Source organism: Mustela erminea, chromosome 5 (genome assembly GCF_009829155.1).
Source record: "Mustela erminea isolate mMusErm1 chromosome 5, mMusErm1.Pri, whole genome shotgun sequence".
NCBI lineage: Eukaryota > Metazoa > Chordata > Mammalia > Carnivora > Mustelidae > Mustela > Mustela erminea.
Window position 1 is genome coordinate 19196094 of NC_045618.1, and position 21144 is coordinate 19217237.

General features: G+C 47.0%; 1 protein-coding gene and 1 long non-coding RNA gene across 5 annotated transcripts in view; one reads left to right on the forward strand and one right to left on the reverse strand.

Annotated features, from left to right (window-relative positions):
* ADAMTS17 (ADAM metallopeptidase with thrombospondin type 1 motif 17) overlaps positions 1-21144 on the reverse strand; it is a 326270-nt gene that overhangs the window by 68826 nt on the left and 236300 nt on the right. For all 4 annotated transcript variants that reach the window (XM_032342200.1, XM_032342198.1, XM_032342199.1 and 1 more), the window contains 3 exons: positions 14087-14167; positions 5086-5243; positions 2129-2288 (listed from right to left, as the gene is read on the reverse strand). In XM_032342200.1, the coding sequence (XP_032198091.1) occupies positions 2129-2288; positions 5086-5243; positions 14087-14167 (399 nt within the window). The remainder of the gene's footprint in view (positions 1-2128; positions 2289-5085; positions 5244-14086; positions 14168-21144) is intronic.
* LOC116590444 lies at positions 686-21066 on the forward strand. The gene is made up of 5 exons (XR_004285615.1): positions 686-798; positions 1831-1990; positions 2230-2394; positions 11949-12192; positions 20680-21066. It is a non-coding gene; the product is annotated as an uncharacterized LOC116590444 (long non-coding RNA).

Sequence of the window (21144 nt, forward strand, 5' to 3'; positions counted from 1 at the left end):
TTTAAAGTCTACAGAGATCTGGTCTTGATTACACATTTGTACATTAGTCCTTACCAGAAATCATAGCTACCTATTGGAGAATCCCTCCAGAACTGCTGGACAGCAGTGACAACAGGGAGGTTGGTCTGAAGGGCACACCGACCTGTCTCCTCCACATGGGCAGTCTAGAGCTAGTCTGAGAATTTGTTTAGCTGGCCAACAGCTATATGTCCTCGGCATCACCTGCATTTGGGGACGTCATTAACTGGTTACCCCAGATGGGGGTAGCCATTCCCTGGGTTTCCCCAAAGCATCCTACACATGGCTTGGCCATGGCTTGGCCATGGAGAAGGATAAATAGGAGCTAGGAGGGTAGCTTCAAGAGCCAGGTTGTCTGGGCTCAAGTTTGGCTCGATCACCGGCATAATGATCACAGGATTGACAGCTAGCCGCCATGATTCTGTGCCTCAGTTTCCTCAACCAGGCTGGTCCACTTAACCTCCCTGTGCCTTAGGGTGATTCAGGGACAGTTAAAACTAACTGATACACAAAGAGTGTTTAGAACAGAGCCCAGTCAGGGTTAGCACTCATGTTAGTTACCTTCTGCTTTTATGATTATTTGGGGAGTGTAGCAATATAAGAATAAGAGGATGTCAGGCACAACTCTTTGGACCCCAGATTCCTCACTCAATCTGCCTCCTGCAGAATCCTGAACAATACCATCAGCTCTGACTGCCTGCAGAAGCAGACTTGCATGAGCATAAGCAGCACGGGGCTACCTCAAGCCACGGTTCAACTCTGACTGCAGGTCTGACAATGGTGAGTCATCAGTTGTCACTGGACAATCTGGAAGTCATTGGTGTCCCATAGGAATGCCGCTGGGCTGACAGTGACAGAAGGAGAACAGCACTCCCCGGCCCCCCAGCCAAAGGGAGCCTGCTAACTGCTCTGTCTGGGACATGCTTAGTTTGTAAGTTGTCTAGGAGGAAAAGTCTGGCAGTCGAGGATATGGGAGGTGCTGCCTTTGGAGGCTGGAGGGCCATGGGCACAGGGGGACAGCTGAGGGACAGGGACAAGGACAGGGGTAACGGAGGATCTTGGGGCTGTGCTGACTGCCAGGGATGCCTGAGGAACAGGCCAAGAACAAGCAGCGAGGACGGTGAGCCAAGATGTTCAGGCAATTCACAGCTGACTCCAGTAGTGTCTGAAAGCCCAATCGCTTTATAGCTGTAATTCTTACCCAAGAAAAATGGGACAAGTCACTTAAATCAAAAACGATCCTCTATATACTCTACATACTGGATATCTGACAAACATCATCTAGGTGGTCAGCGACCATGCAGGAATGGGTATTGATGGGGCCAAGTCACTCTCTGGGTTGGCATTCCAGAGTCCAGGTGAACCTTCCATCCTAACTCTGTGCCCATCAAAACCCACCCACTCTGTGTCTCACCTCCCGAGAACTGGCCATATGTCCTGTCAGGGTGACAAAATACAAAAGGGATTCTAGCTAATTGTTGTGAATGGCTTCCTCCTGCGCTCCCTAAACCTCCCAGTAATGAATACAGTGCCTTTGCTGATACTGATTTTTAGCATGGCAGTCTCATCCCTGCAGTGGGCATAGGGGTGGATCCCTCTGTTTTAGAGATGAGAAAATTTTAGCATAGAGGGGGTAAGTCATTGGCTAAAACATGGCGGCATGCTTGGAATGTCTCCCTGGACTCGTGGGGCCCTTTCTTTCTTTCTATAGTGGGGTACCTGTGGCAAAGAGGAAAGAGTATTTGGGGGCAAAACATCTGGGGGGCCCTCCACCAAACAGTAACAGGTAAGGTCTATTCTGTTCATCCCCAGGGTCACTCACCTGTCATACCTGCAATGGACCTGCACAGGGGCTAAACCTCCACTCAGGGTAGAGGTTGAGGGCCCTGTACCACAGGCAGAGCAGCTATGTGGGCGCAGGAGTTGGAGGACTGAGTGAGTGTTTTGCAGAGAGAACTGCAGTGGGGCGTGAGTAAGTTCCTGTGGAAACAGGTGACACGGCCAGCCTTTCCCACACCCTGCACGCCGGCCACAGAGTGCCATGGGTTCACGCCCTCCTCCAGCAAGACCCCACACCTGACCCAACAGGCCCATGACCCCAGTGGCTCACCTCCTCCGCACTGCACACTGCACCCTTCCCAGCCGCTGTGGGTCCAGAGAAACAAAGAGTCCTGGGGTTTCTCGGGTTCACTCTGATTTTCTGCAGTGTAGTTGACAGGAATGGTGTACTCGTAATGGATTCCATAATTTTGGTCATGAAATAACAGCACCTGGATCAGCAGCAAAGATCAAAGGCCATTTTGAAATGGAGCAGAAGTCTACAAGCTTGCAGAATTGGCGAACGAAGCCACACTGTGGCTGGCTCTCTCTACCATAGTAAGCAGGTCTTTTCTGGGTTTCAAGACTGGTTTGGTCTAGGGGCGCTCCCTTATTTTGGACTCAGCTTCCTCAGAGACTCAACTGGGGCAGTAGGGTATGTGGACCCTCAGTAGGGAGCCCTGGGCTCTCCTGCTGGGGAGAGAACCCACTTCGACGAGGACTTTGGAGGAGCACATTTGTGGGTTCTCACAGGGAGAGCTGCTCTATGCAGACGAAGAACCTGTTCCCACATACTCAGCCACGAAGCTGCCCTTGCAGGCAAGAGAGACACAAATATGTGGCTTTGACCTAAAACAGGCATCTGAACAGGGAGGGTTACTCTCGTCCTTTGAAAATGAACATCAGTTTTCTGTCCCCCAGCATCAGCCATTGCTGCATGTGAGGCAGGCTTAACGGCAAACACAGCCCCACCACACAGGAACCTTGGGGACTTCTGCGGAGGAGTCCAGGGGTGACTGAGCCTTCTTGCCGCCATGGGAGCTAGGACGGTGATGCCCACAGGGTGGCAAGGGCCTGGCTCAAGGCCTAAAGCTGAGAGTGAAGAGGTGGGGAGCCATCCTGCAGCCTGGGGCGCTTGGGTCTGAAATCCTGGCGAGTGGGCAGATGGACGGCCTGCCCTGTTTGGCCCTCTCAGAGTGTGGCTGGAGGTGATGGGTTGTCAGGCTAGACTTGGAACCAGTGGGCATTCCTGGTCAAGGCAGCTATCAAGTTCACTTTGAGGCCTGGAAGAGTGTGCTCCCCCTGCCTTGACCTGGGGAGGTCCCCCTGCTGCCCCTGAGAATCTCCCAGCCCTCTAAAGGGCTTGAGTTGCAGTGTAGGGTTGAGGTGCTAAGGGCAGCCTGAACCGCATAAACATCCACTTCTCCAAGGAACAGGCTTGCAGTGATACACTTGGAAAAATGCCTCCAGTTTAAAAAAATAAATAAAAACAAAAACCCTCCTTAAAAGATTTTTATTATCTCAGTATGGGAATAAGACTGGTGAATCAAGAATCCATATGAAACCAATTTCATGCAATTTTGCAGCCATGTATAATTTGCGTGTGTGAGTGTGTAATTGGTTTCAAATGCAGGTCCCTGTGACTCTGTGGGGGCTCCTGACCCTGCAAGCCATGTACACACCCCAGTTTGGGGACAACAGACGCCTCTGTAGAGGCAGAGGGGCACTCTTATTTCTAGATTTAAAATCCTGAACTAATCATATTTCAAGAGAGAAAAGTGATTAATGTTAAAGAGGGCTGGGACTTGGGCTGAGTTTATTTAGTTTCTGAGGCACGGTCTGAATGAATCTGGGCTGTACGTTTGCTTTCATGGGCAGACAATTCCCTCGTGGTTTGTGAAAGCTTTGGGCAAGAGAGGGAAATACACCCCGATCTTAGGGTTTGTTAGAGAAAAGCAATTCACGAGCCAACAAGGGACATGGCTGCAGGGTCTTATCTTTTTTATCTTACGGTTCCTCTTGAACCCCTTTTAAATCAGGACAGGAGGATTTGTTCCAATGCCTTAGACTAAGATGGAATCTCATCACAGGGCAATGGCTTGGGCATGGGTCCCGGGGGGCTAGGGACGTGCGGAGCCAACTCTGCAATGGATTTAGTGGGCTGACTGTGGCAGACACAGGTTTCTGGATAGCTGAAGCCAGGCATGGAGACCAGTTCCCTTTGCTCTCTCATTGTAGGCTGGGGGACAGGGCCGGCAGGGGAAGCCTGTCTGGCCGCCGGGTGCTCGTGGGCAGAGCCAGTCTCCTCAGGAGATTGCCTGAGAGGTGGCTGGCGACTCCTCTAGGTGTCGCCTAACCTTGAATGGCTGCAGGTTGCCAGAGACGACAAATTAACGGAGGGGGAAAAAAAAAAAAGAATTTCCAAGAATCTCCAAGAGGAGACTCCAGAAGCACAGAGGATAAAATGTGCTTTGGTTACAGACACACAAATGGTCATGGAACCCGTGCTTTGGAACGAGACATGGAATCAATAATTATGAGCTATTAGAAGGGAGTCATGGGAACTCCTGGACTGTAAGAAGGAAATGGTGGGATCCCTTTCTCTGGAGATCTTTAGTACTCTTAAAAGGACACATCATTGATATTCAAGTCATTTTCATGGGGTCCCCCTGCCCTGAGACAACAGGCAAGACAAGGTGGCCCCAACCTGGCCTGACTGCCAGGTTCCATGACACCACCCCGGGGGCCAATCTTCCTGTGGAACCTGGTTCTCCCTCTCCTGATGCCCAAATGCCTGCGGCAGAGCCGAGTCTGGAAAATCTGAGTGATGCTGGTTTGGAAATGGAGTCAAACAGTTCATTTCCAAAAGGTAGTTTCCAGTGTGGATACACAAACTGTGGGGCGGACCTGTGCCATCTGATATAAAAGCAGAGACTCTGAGTGGGGCCAAGTCTCTCCCTGGCTGTCACATGGCCAAGTATTTCCTTCCTGGAGTCTGTTCCTTTTGAAAAAGATGGCAGCTCTGCCAGTGAAGAGTCAGGGTGGAGTCTGGGCAGGAGAAAATGCTCAGGCATGTGGCGAAAGGGATGAGATAAGAGAAGACCAGGAGAGAGGGAGGCTCGAGCAGGTGTCAGGAAACCCACCAGGAACCAGGCGAGCTTCTCTCCTCGGTACCCCCAGGGAGGAAGGGAACTGGCAGACCCCTTGGAGCCTCGGGCTCGGGGCAAAGGCAAGAACACAGCAAGTTACCATCAGATGCAGTGGAATCTTGGTTGGTCCCTTGGCCGAAATCTTCTCCCACAGACCCCTTCTAACGTAGCGCACGGTTGTGCCCGCAATCTGGTACTCTCCAGGGAGCTCTATCTTCCAATCGCTGTTGATGGATCTCTTATTGGTATCTTTCAGAGCTAGGAAGAAAAGGGAACATCATGGGATCAGGGGGCGTCAGTTGGCCTTTTCAGGGGAATCTGGGTGTCCTGAGGGGTGAGTTGGAGATCTTCCTCTCTGCCTCTACAGGATAAAGGAGGGGGTCTGCAGTTCTGCAGTGATAGAAGGTGGGCTTTCTGGATGCTGAGAACAGAAGTCTCGCTCACAGAGGGCAAACAGCTCAAGATTTGCAGGACCCTGTGTGACAGAACGCCAGGGGATGGAGACAAGCACAGCCCAACCACATTTTACTAAACTTCAAGGGTAGAGGGTCTTCTGCCTGATGGATGAATTCTATTTTAATGTGTCCAAGGCCACAGAGATGGTTTTGCTGCTTCAGCAAAATTTGTCAATTCATTTAACCGTTACCTACCTGGGGCTTTTGACAGCCTGATCCAGCTTTTCTTAAGGACTTGAGAGCCCGACAGTCATAAAGTGGGGGCTCTTCCAAGAAATGGTCTATTAAATGGTAGAGTTAGGGATCCTGAGCTGACGTAGGGTTCGGACAATGCCACGAGGATAGGGCTCCATGGTACTTGGGTTCACACTCTGCTGGCTCACCCCTCCACTGGGTAGAGAATGTGTTGGAAGAAACAAAATCAACACTTTGCTGGTTGGCAGGAGTAAAAAATCTGGTTTTCCACTTAAGATATATATTTATTATCTGAGTGCAGACAGTGACTTTCTTATGTCCCCTTGCCTAGGTTTGGAGTCATGTTGTTCTCACGACTAGAAAGTGAAATTCTGTTTTATTGTTGTTGGTGGTGGTGGTTTTGGTTTCATTTTGTTATTTAAGAATGACAAGAACTAAAATGTACTCTGGCATTTGGGAGAAGGTCACAAACGACAGCAGATTGAGAACAAGTCTTCCGTCACCCAAACGATGAAACTCCCAGGACATCCTGGGTGCTCCCCGTCCCTCTCTTCCCAAGTGCAGCTGGACACCCCACCCTACTCCCTGCCCATGCCCCAGATGCTTCCAATTGCTTTGAGATGCTGCTTCGTCCACAATCAGTGAAATCAGTTCCACCCCTTCCCTCTTCTCTGCTTCCCAAGGCAAGAAATAAAACACCCACATTTAATACCGATTTTGGATGACGAGAGCTGAAAACAAAAAGGGGTTTCTGTTAGCCCTTAATTCATGAGCCCCAAGGCTGAGTCAGGACCTTGTTGGACCTGGTCCTGGTCAGGCCACCAGCATCTGGGGGATGCTTGGCCTCTCCTTCCCTGTCTCTAGGCACGATGGTCCCCCTGCTTGCTCTCACCCCGCCAGACTGTCCTGGCGTGCATGGAGGAGATGCATGGTCAAGACTCCTCGCTTCTAGGAACTGCCAAGAGAAACTAGGAAAGAAGCAGGAAGAGTTGCTTTCCAGTAGAGCGACTTCCAGTCAGGATTTCATATCCAGGGTGGTTGTGTAGAGTGAGCGGTTGAGGGTTACAGGACTCCAGGGAAGGCTTAGAAAAGAGAAGGCTCTACCTCTTGGAATTGAATATTTCCGTTCAAGAAATTCTACCTGCTACTGAAATTTCCTGGCTACAAGAGGGAAGGGGAAATGTAAGAGTACACACAATCTCTGCTCCTTTATCCCTTCCTCAGCCAAAACCTACCAGCCACCTTCGAGAGGCACAGTCTTAGATTTCGCCCCCACGCATACTTCTACCCATTTACTCTTCCCAACAACTCTCCGACGGAAGGCATTATTTTCCCCATTTCACAGATGAGGAAATAGGGGCATGGAGAGGTTAAGTTACCTGCCTAAAGTCACACAGCTACTAAGACTGGACAACCTGAACCTAAACATACCGAGCTCAGCACTCTTACTACTCTGGCATTATTCTTTAGGTTACAGCCTCCATCTAGAGTTTTGCGACAAATACAAAAATGTGCAAGTGTCATACTTGTTTTTGGAGAGAACACATTCCAGGCTCCAATTGCCGCAGTGTCTCGCGTTCCATATACCCTTATTGTAACAAAACTCACAGACTGTTCTTTCTACTTCTCTGTAGGTTTGGAGAATTGTTTCTTGCACACACACACGTAAATTTGGTTTCAGAAATCAGTGAAGGCTGGTGGGGAGTGGAGATGGACACAGTGAGGGGCCAGAGTCCTTGAGGAACGGTCCTAGAGACAACAAGTCGGGGAAGCACAGGGAGTGGCAGACACATGCCTCCCCTCTCCACAACCCCGCCAACACCACCAGTCAGGGCCTCCTCACTGGGTGTTGAGGACAAAGCTCTTGCCCTCAGGGAACTCAACATTTGGAAGGGAGACAGGTGAGAAAACAGATAAACACGGTAGAGTTTCATAGGCTCTGTGGCAGAGGTGAGTTCAGGGTCTGCATCTGTGTGGGGGGACAGGGACGGGGACATACGGGGAAGACTTTCTGGAAGAAAAGCAGGGAGGAGGGTGGCCTGGGAGTGCCTGGCAGGCATGGACTGTGGATCCTGACCTGGCGGCCATGAGAGCTCTTCCTGTGAACACTGCTCTGTGTGGAGAAGCAAGTGGGAGTTGAAGCAATTTTTTCCCCTAGAAGTCTGGCTGGGAATTTGAGGCAAGATGAAGAGTGGCGCTAAAGGGTGGAGAAGGGAAGAAAAGTCTCACTGTTCTTATTATCGGGGTGGGAGACACAAGCATGTTGAGACCCTCCTCCCCCACCCAGAACTTGGAGTTAGAGAGATGGGCAGTTTCTTTAGTTTCTTTATATGTGGACCACTACAATGCTTGATTCACCCCATAGAACCCATTTACAACACTCTGGAGTGGCAGCTCTCCTTGCCACTGGCCACCCACATGCATCAGCTGACTCCCTGACTCAGTGCCTGGGCTGAGGCCTTGGGTTTAAGAGTTGCGGCCCTGGCCTTGTTCACATGTTATGGCTGCTGTGAATGGTGTGTTGGCTGTCTCTATCTCCAAGTAACAACAACCCAGAGTTTCCTGTGGGGGTATGTTTATCCTCTATCTGACTCCAAACTCATCCCCAGTCCAGGTATGGGGCCATCCCCCAACCCTGGACTGTGAGAGTCAGTTCTCAGGCTTCCATTCACTTTGGGAAGAAGCAAATTTCTATAGGATTGTCCGGAGACTTAAAGTAAATCTGGATTACCAGCACCTGGGAAAAGGCACCCAGATTAAAGTCAACTGAGAGGACAGTGGTGCCAGGGTAGAGAGGGACACAGTTTCCCATGACATCATTTTAAGCCCCTGGATCCAGCAGTGCCTGAAGCTGATACTCACCAACTGAGAACAGTTTGGCTTTCACATGTGTCTTTTTAAGGTTTGGTTTTGTTTTTTAAAATACCAACCATGATAGGGGTAGGGCAGGTTGGGAAAGAAGATTACTAGTATGGACTCCTAGAAACCACTCTAGGATCCTTAGCAGCGGAAGTGTCATACCCTAAGATGTAGAAGGCTATCTAGGCCTTAAACTGTCTCCTGGGCCTCTGCTCCTGTCCGGCACTAACGCCTACGATGAGGTGGCTCCTTCTTACTCGGCCTTGTTTGTGCATCTCCTAGGCCCTTTGTGTAAGACACTTTCAAGTGACACTGAAAGCTACCCTACCTCCATCCCAGAAGTCAAACATCTGGGGGGTTAAGACCGGGAAGGACTAGCCAAAGTGCAGGAGGGGACAATTCTCAAACCACCCACAGAAGCAGCATGTAGAAGTGTGCAGGCCAGCCTGAGGAGCCCTGCTTCTGTCGGGAGAGGCACTGGCTGTGGCTGATCCAGTGGCCAGATGGACTGCCGGCTGGGACTCGGGACATGTCAGCCTGCGATCGCGAGAGCAGGGATGTGCCTGTCAGTAGCGGGAAGGGTTGAGACGGGCAGGTGGAAAAGACATTGCACGAGGTGGTCTGCAGGGTGGGTCTGGGGCGGCCTGGGAGGAGTAGGTCAAGGAAGAGGAGGCGGCGACGTGAGAGAGGCAGGCTGTGGCTGGCCAGCTAGGACAGAACAAGGTCAGTGCTGAATGCGGGGAGAACGTGTCAGACGGTGAAGCACTGGTACTCAGCTCACTGGGGAAAGCAGCCTAGATTTACAGGGTCTGTAAATGCAACCCCCCCAAGCAGGGCAGATTTCAAGCAGTCTGTGTGACCGTGGTGAATGCAGAGCTCCTCCAAGTCACACGTGGCTGCTGTGGTGCCCCCCCCCCCATGAGTTCAGAAAGCTCCTGGCTTTGCTTTGAAGGGGCTGGGCTGGAGCTGCTGACTCTACCACAGCTCTGGAGGTGTGGGCGGGTCCACAGGGCCCTAGAAAGAATAAACTCTATGGCCACCTTCACGACAGCTTCTAGGCACTGCAATCATGACTTTCAAGTCATCTCTACACCCAGCATGGGGCTTGAACTCACAATCCTGAGATCAGGAGATGCATGCTCTACTGAGCCAGCCGGGTGCCTCCAACGTGGCTTTATGATGGCCACTTGGCCCCCTTCCTCAGGACAGTTCAATGGTGATGTCAGTCCTTGATGAATTTTGCAACGGGAGGGAAAACACAGGGTTCAACATCGGGGCTCAGCAATTCCGAGAAGCAAGGTGATCGCTTCTAACCTATTGACTCGGTGAGGAATCTAGTCAGCAACAGTCACAAATTTGCAAGGTGCTGCGGTCCACTGGTGACACCGGGACTTCCTGCTAAGATGGGAATTTAGCACCTGCAAGTCCTTCAGAAGGGTGGGACAGCAGCCTCAGAGAATCTGTGAACATCAAGATCGTTATTAATACCAAATACACAGGTATGGTGTGGAGTCTGATGGGAAACCTAGGTCGTGGGGCTGGGTCAGCTCCAGCCAGTGGGAACGGTGATCATGCCCTAGCCCACTGGCATTAGCACTCCATGGGGTGTTTGAGAGCCGGTGGGGTGGGAGCACCCAGGCCCTTTGCAGGAGTGCTTTCCAAGGCCTTGGACATAATGCTGCATTCGTTTTCTGAAAGAAGGCCCCAGAGTTAAGTTTCGGGCCCTACAAGTTCCCGTCCTTCTCATTCCTGTGGCATCAAGGGTCTAGCCAAGCTCCCCTGTGTCTGTAAGCAGGTTGAGGTTAGCTTGCATTGAAATTAAGATTTTTAGGTCCAGAAGTTCAAACAGGAGCTATTAAAAGGATTACACACGCTTTGATTTGACAGGCAAATAATAAAGTGACGAACAAAGGGAAATCTCCAGTGACTTGATTTGATCTGTGTTGTCTGAAGTTTGGATTTGCAGGGGAGGAAAATTTTTTGCTTTGCTGGTTCTGTCTGGGTCAGAGGCTGGATGCTTTAAGCCACCATCCAAAATAGAGCAGTGCTTGCTTCCATGTATTTGGGTTAGAAGCCATGAGGATCCTCTCAGCAGCTGGAGAGACTTTTGGAGCGATGAAGATGGGCACAAACAAGCTCTCTCTTGCTACTGTGGCAGAACAAAACCATTCCATTAAGGAAAGGCCCATAATGTGAGGTCTGATGGCAAATGTCCATTTCTCTCCTGGGGCCCTTTTTCTCCCTGTGGACAACTACACATTGTCCTTGGACATCTAGGCACTGTGGGAAAAGATCCTGAGCCATTTTGGGGAGCTGGGGGTGGGGGAGAGGGGAACAGCTCCTTACAGCTGGCTGGAGGTATATTAGAGAGGTCCGACCCCGTCCGCAGGCCCTCCTCTTGTGAGGAGCTGTGCAGAAGTTGGGCTTCTTTCTGTCTTTCTCCCTCTTGGATGCCACTGGAAGACTTGACCCACAGTCAACCTACTTCTAATCCTGGCATCCCGTTAGTTCCTTGTATTTCCACCTGGAGCTCTGCCAGCTCTGTTCTCAGCTGTGGACACAAACTGCAGAGGCATTTCCTGTGCCAGGTGCCTTGCTGCAGGGAGCCAGGCAGCGTGGGCTGAAGGTAGGTGGGGTGAAATTCTGCAGGAACGGCTCCCGGCAAATGTGAGAGAGTAATTCAGAGTTACATTGGGTTGGCTTCCAAAGCACCCAGCCCCGAGTGGAAACAGGGCTTGTTTGAATTCATTTTAGAAATATCAGGAGCGTGGACCACCTTCAGATTTGCCCGCACCCCCACACCCAGCCCTGGACTCCAGGGATTTAAAAACACAGGAATAAGATAAGAAGACCAAAGCTGGCTCTAAGCTCCCTTGGAGGTCCAGTGCTTCTGGGGATGTTGTTCTGAGACATGGAACCCATCTCCTTGGGATGGAGGTTTGCCACCTTTAGGTCCACACAAAGAAGGAAAAGCAATGTGCGAGTGTAACACGTGTTCTCTGGGTAAAGATGCCCCTTCCCCTGCCCCCGCTGATGTCTGGTGATGACCGGACACATCAGGGCGATTTGAAGATGCTTGTAAATGGCCACAGCCCCAGAGGATATGAGGAGTATGCACAGGCTCCAGAATGAATCCTTGGAGCCTCTGTCTTGTCCTCAGTGAAAGAGGCAAAGCAATATTTTCCCATGCTTTTGGGGCAGTGAGGAATCAGGTCTGCAGAACAGGGCAGGGCTCAATGCCTGGGAACCCCAAACACTGATGTTTGTGTCATCCCCACACGTGGCCCGCCGACTCCAGGAGCTGAGAGGAACCAACCGGAGAGCTAGTCCCCACCACTGGCAGCACTCACTAGTTAGATGGCCCTAACAAAGGCTCTGGGGAGAAGTTCATTTTTACTAAGCTGAGCAATCTAAAGGATTCTGACACCCTTCTGTCCTTCTTATCTTGTTGCAGGAAAGTACAGATAACTTTCCTACTTTCGAGGGACATCTGGGGCTGGGTCGGGGCCGGAATGGTACTGGGAAGTCTCGGAAGCCAGGATCAGAAGCTGAGGGACTCGCTTGCTGCTGCTTTGATGGAAGAACCATGCCACTGACTGTGGAATGGGGCTTGCTCCTGGGATACTGAGATCAGGTCAAAGGCAATGTCTGCCATCCTCCAAGGCCTGGTGCCCCCCAAGGGGCAGAAATTCTTCCAGGTAGGTGAGGGCTGATGTACCAGCTGGAAAGGGTGACACTAGGTGATTGGGCTTCCAAAGAAAATGCTGGTGAGGAGGGGGTGGGGTCTTTGGGAATTTAATAAAAAGGGCCATGGCTCTGCAGGAACTGCCAAGAGCAGTACAAGGCCACCTTAAAAGTGTGCATAAGCATCGTTCTATCTGCAGGGACAGCTGGGGCAACTGCAGAGAAGGGTGCCAGGCTAGACTGGGAGAGTGGCCATGCTAGGAGGGTCGCAAAGCCATAGGGGCTGATGAGAGCCATGTGGGTGTCACCCTAAGGGATGGTAAGGTCCTACCCTGGAAGCAGGAGCAGCAGTGGCCTCAAAGAGGTGGGGCGGATGGCAGAAGTGAAAGCTGCAGAAGAGGGGACAGGGTTGCCTGGGACACAGTAGGGACCCCAGGAGGTTGCTGGCTGGTGAGCCCTGGTGTGGGCACTCAGGAACAAGAGCTCCTGGCCCCACTCCTGCCTCTCTCTAAGGCATGTGTGTGAGGATTAACTCGGTGTTTGCAAGCAGTTCTTATAGGATGGTGGTCTTCATTTTAAACTTGCCTACTATAGGTTTGTTTTATGTCTGTCTAATCAGACTTTCTTTTTTAAAAGAGATTTTATTTGAGAGAGGAAGAAGGAGCACCTGTGGGCACGAGCAAGGGGAGGGGGAGAAGGGGAGGGGAAGCAGACTCCACCCTGGAGCAGGGAGCCCGATGTGGGGCTTGATCCCAGGACCCTGGGATCATTACCTGAGTGGAAGGCAGACACTTAACTGATAGCTACCCAGGCACCCCAGACTTTCAGTTTCTCAGGTAGGGACTATTTCAAAGAAAGACTTAGAGCCTTCTGTATCTACAAAGGCAGGAACGTGGACCAAGATGTAATTTTTTTTTTTTAAAGTCAGTGATAAAAGTTGAAATGAAAGCATTTCATGAATAACTTTGTTTCAGCTAAAACAACTTAATTCTTCAGTTTGAAGCCAGAGAGAAAGAAAAAGAGAGAGTGAGAGAGAGATCATGTCTTGTATATTCTTGTCAATCTCAAATAGAACCTTGCAACACAGACTGAGGAGACAGTAACAGAAGGAAGCCCAGGAGAAGGGTACCTGGGTAGGAGATCAGCCACCTCCAGTCTGAAATCCAACCCAAGATAGAAATACAGGAGGAAGGCTGAGCATCTCTTTTGTTCCTATAACAGCATAAAGAACACGAAGGACTCAACAAACAAGTACTCAAGTACCAGGCAGATATTTGCAAGGACCAATGGAAAGGCTGGCTGTTAAGCTTAGGATACACCAAGAGAGACTTCAATGCCTAAGAAGGGGTTCAACTGAAAAATTCTTAGGGCTTGAAGTATGGTTCTGCTGAAGGCAGTGAAGACCAACCTGGAATGGAACCCCATCTTTTGACAGAAAGACACAGGCATTTGTGCCTGAAGTCAATAGAGTTGGCCAGAAGGAATTTGGGGTACACAGAACTTAGTGAAAACCAGTGTTCTTTTGTGGTTCCATTAGCTCTAGGGCTATTACTCTTTTTTCCCAGCTATGAAACCATCCCCAGAGGTATCAAGAGCCGGGCAATGTGCCCATGCTATGCAGGTGAAGGCTGCTCTGGGTTCTTCTGGGGTGAATTTGGGGGACTTTCGCCATCCCAATTCCTCGTTTTCTTCCTACTGATCCCCTCTCCCCTGCCCCATCCACTTGGGGGTGGCTGCACTTTAGCCAACTATTATGGCATCATGTGGTCCACTGTGATTACCTCTATCGTTAGACCTTGGATATGAATGTAACACCCACGGCCTGGGAGAATGATGGTGGACCACGTAATCAGCCTGATGATCCAAATCTCAGAACATAAATCATGAGTTAGATTCTTTTTGTTTTACCCAGAAAACTGTGGGCGGGTTTATCCTCCACCACGCGAATCCTCCGGGCTCCCGCTGGAATGATGGTAGCTTCAATATAACCTGTGGTGGCAGATAACAGGAAGGTGAAGCACGCCTCCACCCCCCATCAGAGGTGCATGTAGAACCACCCCCCCCACACCAAAATCTACCTGACCCTCCCCTTCCCCACCCCTATGGTGATTTCAGAGCCTGCTGCTGGTCCAGCTCTAAAAAATCAAGTCAACTAACACAGAGTGTTCTTCTATGGCCAGAACCTCTGGCTGCCCAAATTCCAGGAAGAACCACTTGTGTGTATGGAGAGTTGAACTGCGTCTTCCCCCACCCACCCCCATTCTTATGTTGAAGTCCTAATCCCCACTACCTCACCGTGTCACCTGATTTGGAAAATGGGTCTTTGCAGGTGTGATTCCTTAAGAAGAGATCCTGCTGGAATAGAATGGGCACTGCATCTTCTACAAAGGGGGAGTTCAGATGCAGACAGGTACACAGAACCCCATGGAAGCAGGAAGCAGAGATCAGGGTGATGCTTCTAGGGGGCGCCTGGGTGGCTTGTTGTTAAGCCTCTGCCTTCAGCTCAGGTCACAATCCCAGGGCCCTGGGATCAAGCCCTGCATTAGGCTCCCTGCTCAAGATGCTTCTATAAGCAAAGCAACACCCAAGACACCCAGCAAGCCACCAGAGGCTAGGGGAGATGCATGAAGCAGATTCTTCCTTCCAGCATTCCAAAGGAAGCAACCCTGCCCACACCTTGATCTTGGCCTTGTAGCTCCCAGAGCTGTGGGACAGCAACAGTCTGTTGTTTATGCCAGTCAGTTTGCGGTACTTGGGGACTGTGGTACTTAGTGACGGGGGCCCTAGCAGACTGAGACAGCCTGGAATCCTGCAGGAACAGCCCCTCCCTGGAGCACAGAGGCAGCCTGCCCTTGGCCACTCTATATGCTGGAGGTTCCTTTGGGCTTTACTGTACTCTGAGCTGTCCCCCAATTCATGGAATGATAGCAGAAGCTAAGCTCCTTGCCCAGTGGCAACACCACTCCTTAACACACTGTTGGCCATTTCCTGCTTCCGCTGATCTCTGGGCATCTCTACAACTCTCCCAGTGCAGTCTTTTATCTGTCTCCTTGAGTATTTCCAACTATAACGGGAGGTCCTTGGAGGCCGGGGGCCTTCCTCTGCCCATCCTCTGACCCCATATGTGCCCAAACAGTGGGGGATAATGAAGATTCAAGGAGGGTAGGGCTGAGGCTGCCGGGCAGGAGGTCAGGACCTGGCTGCTGCCTGATTAACCGGGTCACTAAATGAGCCCAGCCCTATGGTGTGATTTTGAAATACAGGCTGGTGATCATTTTGTTTTGATTTTCATCTGGGTTTTAGACAAGGATTATATGTGTTTGCTTCAGCAATTTAGATGAGGATCCCAAATTAGATTATGAAACCTTCCCCTGTGGTTCCTAAATGTGATCATCAGAGTCAGCAGGGGAGCATTAAAAAGGACAGATTTCAAGCCCAACTACATAGAGATTATGGAAATATCTATTTTTGAGAGTTTGGTTTATTTCCTCATTTTCTCACAGTAAAACTAGCCTTATTTGGGGGCACCTGGGTGGCTCAGTGGTTTGGGCTGCTGCCTTCGGCTCGGGTCATGATCTCAGGGTCCTGGGATCGAGCCCTGCATCGGGCTCCCTGCTCCGCAGGAAGCCTGCTTCCTTCTCTCTCTCTCTTTCTCTCTGCCTGCCTCTCTGCCTACTTGTGATCTCTGTCTGTCAAATAAATAAATAAAATCTTAAAAAAAAAAACTAGCCTTATTTTTACTATAAAAATAGTTCATGATAATTCAAACCACAGAAGGGTAAAAAAAACCCCAGAATGAACACATTGCACTACAGAAATTACCCCCTAAAAAAGTAAAATTTTGGTGACTAGCCTTTTTGGCACCTATTAATGCATATAAAAATACATACATCATTTTACATGAATAGGATATTGTATAGAGTTTTAAAAGATCAGGGACAACTTTAAAATAGAGTTTTGCTAGGCAGTATGTGCCCAAGGTACAAAATTCAAGTTACAAAAGATTATAGTAAAAAGGATGTGTCTCTCATAAGATATACCCTATACCCTACCTTAGCTACCTTTCTAACACTTTTATTATTTATAATGTGCTTATTTTGGCCGGGTTCCTATAAAGCTAATTGAAACATCTGCTCCTATGACAGTTTTGTTTCTTCCATTCTAATCATTATGGCTTTAATTTCTTCTCCTTCACCATTGTTGTGGGAACTTACAAAACCATGTTGTGTGCAACAAGAGACTGTGGCATCCTTGCCTTATGCATGATGTTCCCAAGAATGCCTCCAAAGTTTTCCCACTGAAAATGATGTCTGTTGTGTTAATGTGACTGATATCAACCACCAGGTTAAGGAAGTTCCCTTTCATCCTAGTTAAGAGCTTTGGTTATGAAGAGATATTGAAGGTTTTGTTATGAAGAGATATTGAAGCTTTGCTGAAATCATATTTTTTTTCCCCAAACAATCTGAAGACTTCAGGGTATTAAAACTGTAATCACACTGCTCATGGCTAACATGGCAGGTGGGTCAGTATCTTACTTTGTCTTTCCTTCACCAATACATTTTAGCTAACTTATTTCTTTTTTATTCTGATATTTTTCTGTTAACCTTTAATTGTATTTACATTTCTATTATATGGTTTGTCAGCTGGTCAGTGAAGTATTTTAATCCCTGGATAGTAAAAGATGAGGAAATCAGCACAATTACACTGGGTGGGCTTCACTTCCTTACATCTTACTTTCAACTTTTATTATATGAATCCTACACTGTATCTATTTGTAAGATTTATCTTTTGCTAAAATAATTCATGCATTTGTTTTAGTCTCAGTCCTAAAACTTAATTTAGTGTTCATTTTGTGTCCTTCCACCAGTTTCTTCAATGAATTCTTACTTGACTCAAGTTTGTGCTCTTTGAGATCGGCTTTTGGGAATTACATTTTCTGAAATGCAATACAGTAAAAATTATCATTTGTTGTTCTTATACTCGAATGTCAGTTTGACAGGTATAAAATTCTTAGTTCACACTTTCTTCCTCTAAGCCCACTATTATGAGTTGCTCCACTGAATGTCAGTGAGGAAAAGATTGAGGCCAATCTGATGTTTTTATTAGATTACCTAAAATCTAGATTGAATGCTTATAAGAGTCTTACCTTTAAAATATGATAACTATTAGGCTAATCATAGTTTAGTAGATTTTTTTCCTGGGATATGACACTATATTATTTCTGTACTTAAGTATCTATTTTTCTGATTTGTCTCTTTTGGGGGGACACCAAATTATGCCTGATTTTCTGCCATGGTGTTCATTTGATCTCTTACCCTTTGGATTCTTTGTTCATTTCCATTTTGCTCTGCTCATTTTTGTCAGTCTTGTCCTCCATGTTCCTTTTTGTATTCTCAGCAATGTTACTATCCTTTGTTTCCATGTGGACTTGGTTTCTGTGATGGATTCATGTTCATCCTTGACATCTTTCTGTAGCTCTACCAAATCACGTTTCATCTCCCTCTGTTGCTTCACTATATCTTCACTGAGTTCTTTTATCTTAGCTATGAGTTCTTGTTTTATTGAGGCTATTGTTTAACTAGTTTTTGGAATTTATGGCAGTAACATTTGGTCATGATTTTCACCTTCTCCCTGGCAATGTTTTGCTGGTATTTGTTGTCTTTTTATCTCTTTCCTAGTGCAGTGATGGATCCTGTTCTGATTTTCTTTCCAAATTACTAATTTTTAGTGATACAAATTCTAATTGTACCAGCTGCTTGTACTAGGTTTGAGCAATAAGGAAGAACAGGAGAGTGTGATTGGCTACCATGACTTTTAATTGTTAGGACACAGGCTTATGTGTATCAGTGAATTTATTTTTATTTTTGTAAAATTTTATGTATTTTAAATTATACAAATATACATGTATGTTTTCTCCTAAGAACTTTATAATATAGGTAAATTTCAAGTCCTCTTAATCCCACTCTACTCCCTGTGAAAACTGCCACTATTGGTCTGGTGTATATTCATTCATGTATTTTATTTATATACACATATCCATGAAAACTAAGAATATTTATATTTGTCCATGTTTTACATATACATTAGGAGAAACATTATAGTCATAGTATACTATATTATACTTTTTGTAACATAACGTATCTTGGGAGATCTATCCATGTGAGTGTGTGCAGGTCTATTTAATTTTTCATTTAAATTGTAGCTTACATAATTACTCACTTAAGGTACACTTAAGTTGTTTCAAGTCTTTTACTGTTAGAAACAATGCTATCTTATGTATGAATATGCACATAAAACTAACAAAATAGTAGCACCCTAACCCAGCAACATATAAAAAGGATTATATACCATGATCAAATAAGATTTATCCCAAGAATTCAAGGTTAGTTTGACACGTAAAAACAAATCAATGTAATCTATATAAAAAAACAAAAACCCCAAGATCATTTTAATAGGTTCAGGGAGAGTATTTGACAAAATTTTACACCCTTCCATGATAAAAACACTCAACAAAGAATATAAGGGAACTTCCTCCACCTGATAAACAGCACTTACAAAAAACCCACAGCTAACATCAGACTTAATGGTGAAATACTTTAATGTTTTCCCCCTAAAATCAGGATCAGGAAGAAGACATAGATGTCCACTCTTGGTACTTCTATTTAGCATTGCACTGGAAGTCCTTTCCACATTGACCAGACAAGAAAGATTTTTAAATGGATCCAAATTAGAAAGGAAAAGTAAAAACCTCTCTATTTGCAGATGTCAAGATCTTACAATATAGAAAAATGCTAAGGAATATACTAAAATAGGTTCAGCAAGGTTGTAAGATATGAGGCTTGAGCCATTAGAGTTGAACAGTTCAAAACAAAATTAAGACAATTTAAATGAAATAGCATCAAAGAATGGCAAAGATTACTTAGGGATAACCTTCACAGAAGATGTGCAAGATTTCTACACCAAAAACTATAAAATGTTACTGAAAGATATTAGAGAAGAGCTAAATAAACAGAAAGACATTCTATGTTCATTGATTACAAGATTTAATGTTAAAGTGGGAATAGTTTAGAAACTGATTTACATATTCAACATGGTCTATATAAAAATTTCAGCTTTTTGTTTTTTGCCAAAAATGACAAGTTGACCCTGAAATTCATATGGAAATGTAAGAGGCCCAGAACAGACAAAATAATATTTAAAAGGAATAAAGCTAGAGAACGGACACTCATTTTAAAGTTTTCTAGCCAGATATAATAATGAGGACAATGTGGCACTGGCATAAAGAAACATTTAAAAAAAAGATTTTATTTATGTATTTGAGAGAAAGAGAGAAGCAGCAGAAGGAGAGGGACAAGCAGACTCCATGCTAAGTGTGGAGCCTGACACAAGATCAGCAGGAATTTTAAAAGGATATCTTAGTACATATTAACATATATTTAATGTGTTTTAAACTCAAACTCTCTACTTACTTGACTTATCACATTTTTTCTGTCTCTTGTTTTTGGTACCCTTTATCATATGTTTTAAATTTGAAAGTCATACTTCTGAGATCTCTTTGTTTTCCGATGGTTTCTTCTCATTCTGTACTAGTTTTATGGATACCATTGCATCTCAAATCTTTTTAAGGATAGCTGGTAGAGATTTTGCAACTTTTATTACTTGAGTGATCTTGTTTTTCCCGTGGGTCATCTTTTCAGGTATCCTTGGTCTCTCCCATTTGTGTTGCAGACTCTTTCAGGAAGGATGCCACAGATGGGCTGTCTCTGTCAACCTGGGTGGGGTTTGCTGACCATCAGGACTGACTTTCAGCGGTGGCGGCGGGGGGTGGGCAGGGAGTCGTTGTTGGGTGCTTGACAACCAAAATAGTGAAATGTTTGCTCCATGTGCCGTGGTGTGCTGCTGGCCACCAACTATCTCTAGGTCTCTCTCCAGAAGTGATAAGGATGCAGTTCCCTGCCCTCTTAAACTGTGTGACCATGTGACCTACTCTGATCCTTAAAATTAAGTGTCAAAGTGATGTGTACATAGGAGCTTTAAGAGCATCAGGATATGATTTGCTGTGTTCCTTTTTTTCTGCCAAGGTAATATGGCAACATCTGAACAATAAAATCTGTCAGCCCAGGTCCATGAGTGGCTCAAACATGCAGGCCCTCTTACCACCCACACTGGATATGCAACATGGGCAAGAAACAAACTTCTGTGTTAAGCCACTGATATTTGGGGGGGGGGGTGTTATTGTGTCATCTGCTGCAGCAAATTCAAGTCTATTTATTCAGATTCATGTACATATGAGATTTCCTTGTTCCTATTAAACCTCTTAATAAGTTCCTTTTCTTTCCTTTTTTTTTTTTTTTAAAAAAAGTAGGTTCCCTGCCCAGTGTGGAGCCCAGTGTGAGGCTCGACCTCACAACTAAAGACCTGAGCCAAGATCAAGAGTCAGACACTCAACCTACTGAGCCACCCAGGCACCCCTTAATAAGTTCCTTTTCATTCATTTTAAGGTCAGCGTTGGAAGAGAGGAAGCACTTGTTCAAGCTGCCATCTTAGAAAGTTTAGCAGTGTCTGTCAGTCTTGACAGCAAATGCCTGGGCATTGTTATAGATCCAGCTCTGGAAGTTTTACAAATTCCTGTTCTACCTGATGCTTAGGGAGACTCAGATGTAAACACAGTTCGGTCTGAGGGCTGAAGTCAGTTGTCTCACTTCATATGCCCTGATCCTGATTCCCAGGCAGGATGATTTTAACCAGCTGGGGTGTGGTCCTCTAGTGTGATTCCTTCCAGACACTTCCCAATGCCATGGGGAATGGCAACACTGGCTCAACTCAACAGCCCGCCAGTGGTCCCGGCACTACTCTCTCCTCACAGAGGGAGGCAAGGAGTTCTGATTAAAAACAGTTTCTGTTCTTACAAATGTTTTTCTACTTAAAACATCTGGCCACTAAACACCAAGCAAAACAAACAGAAC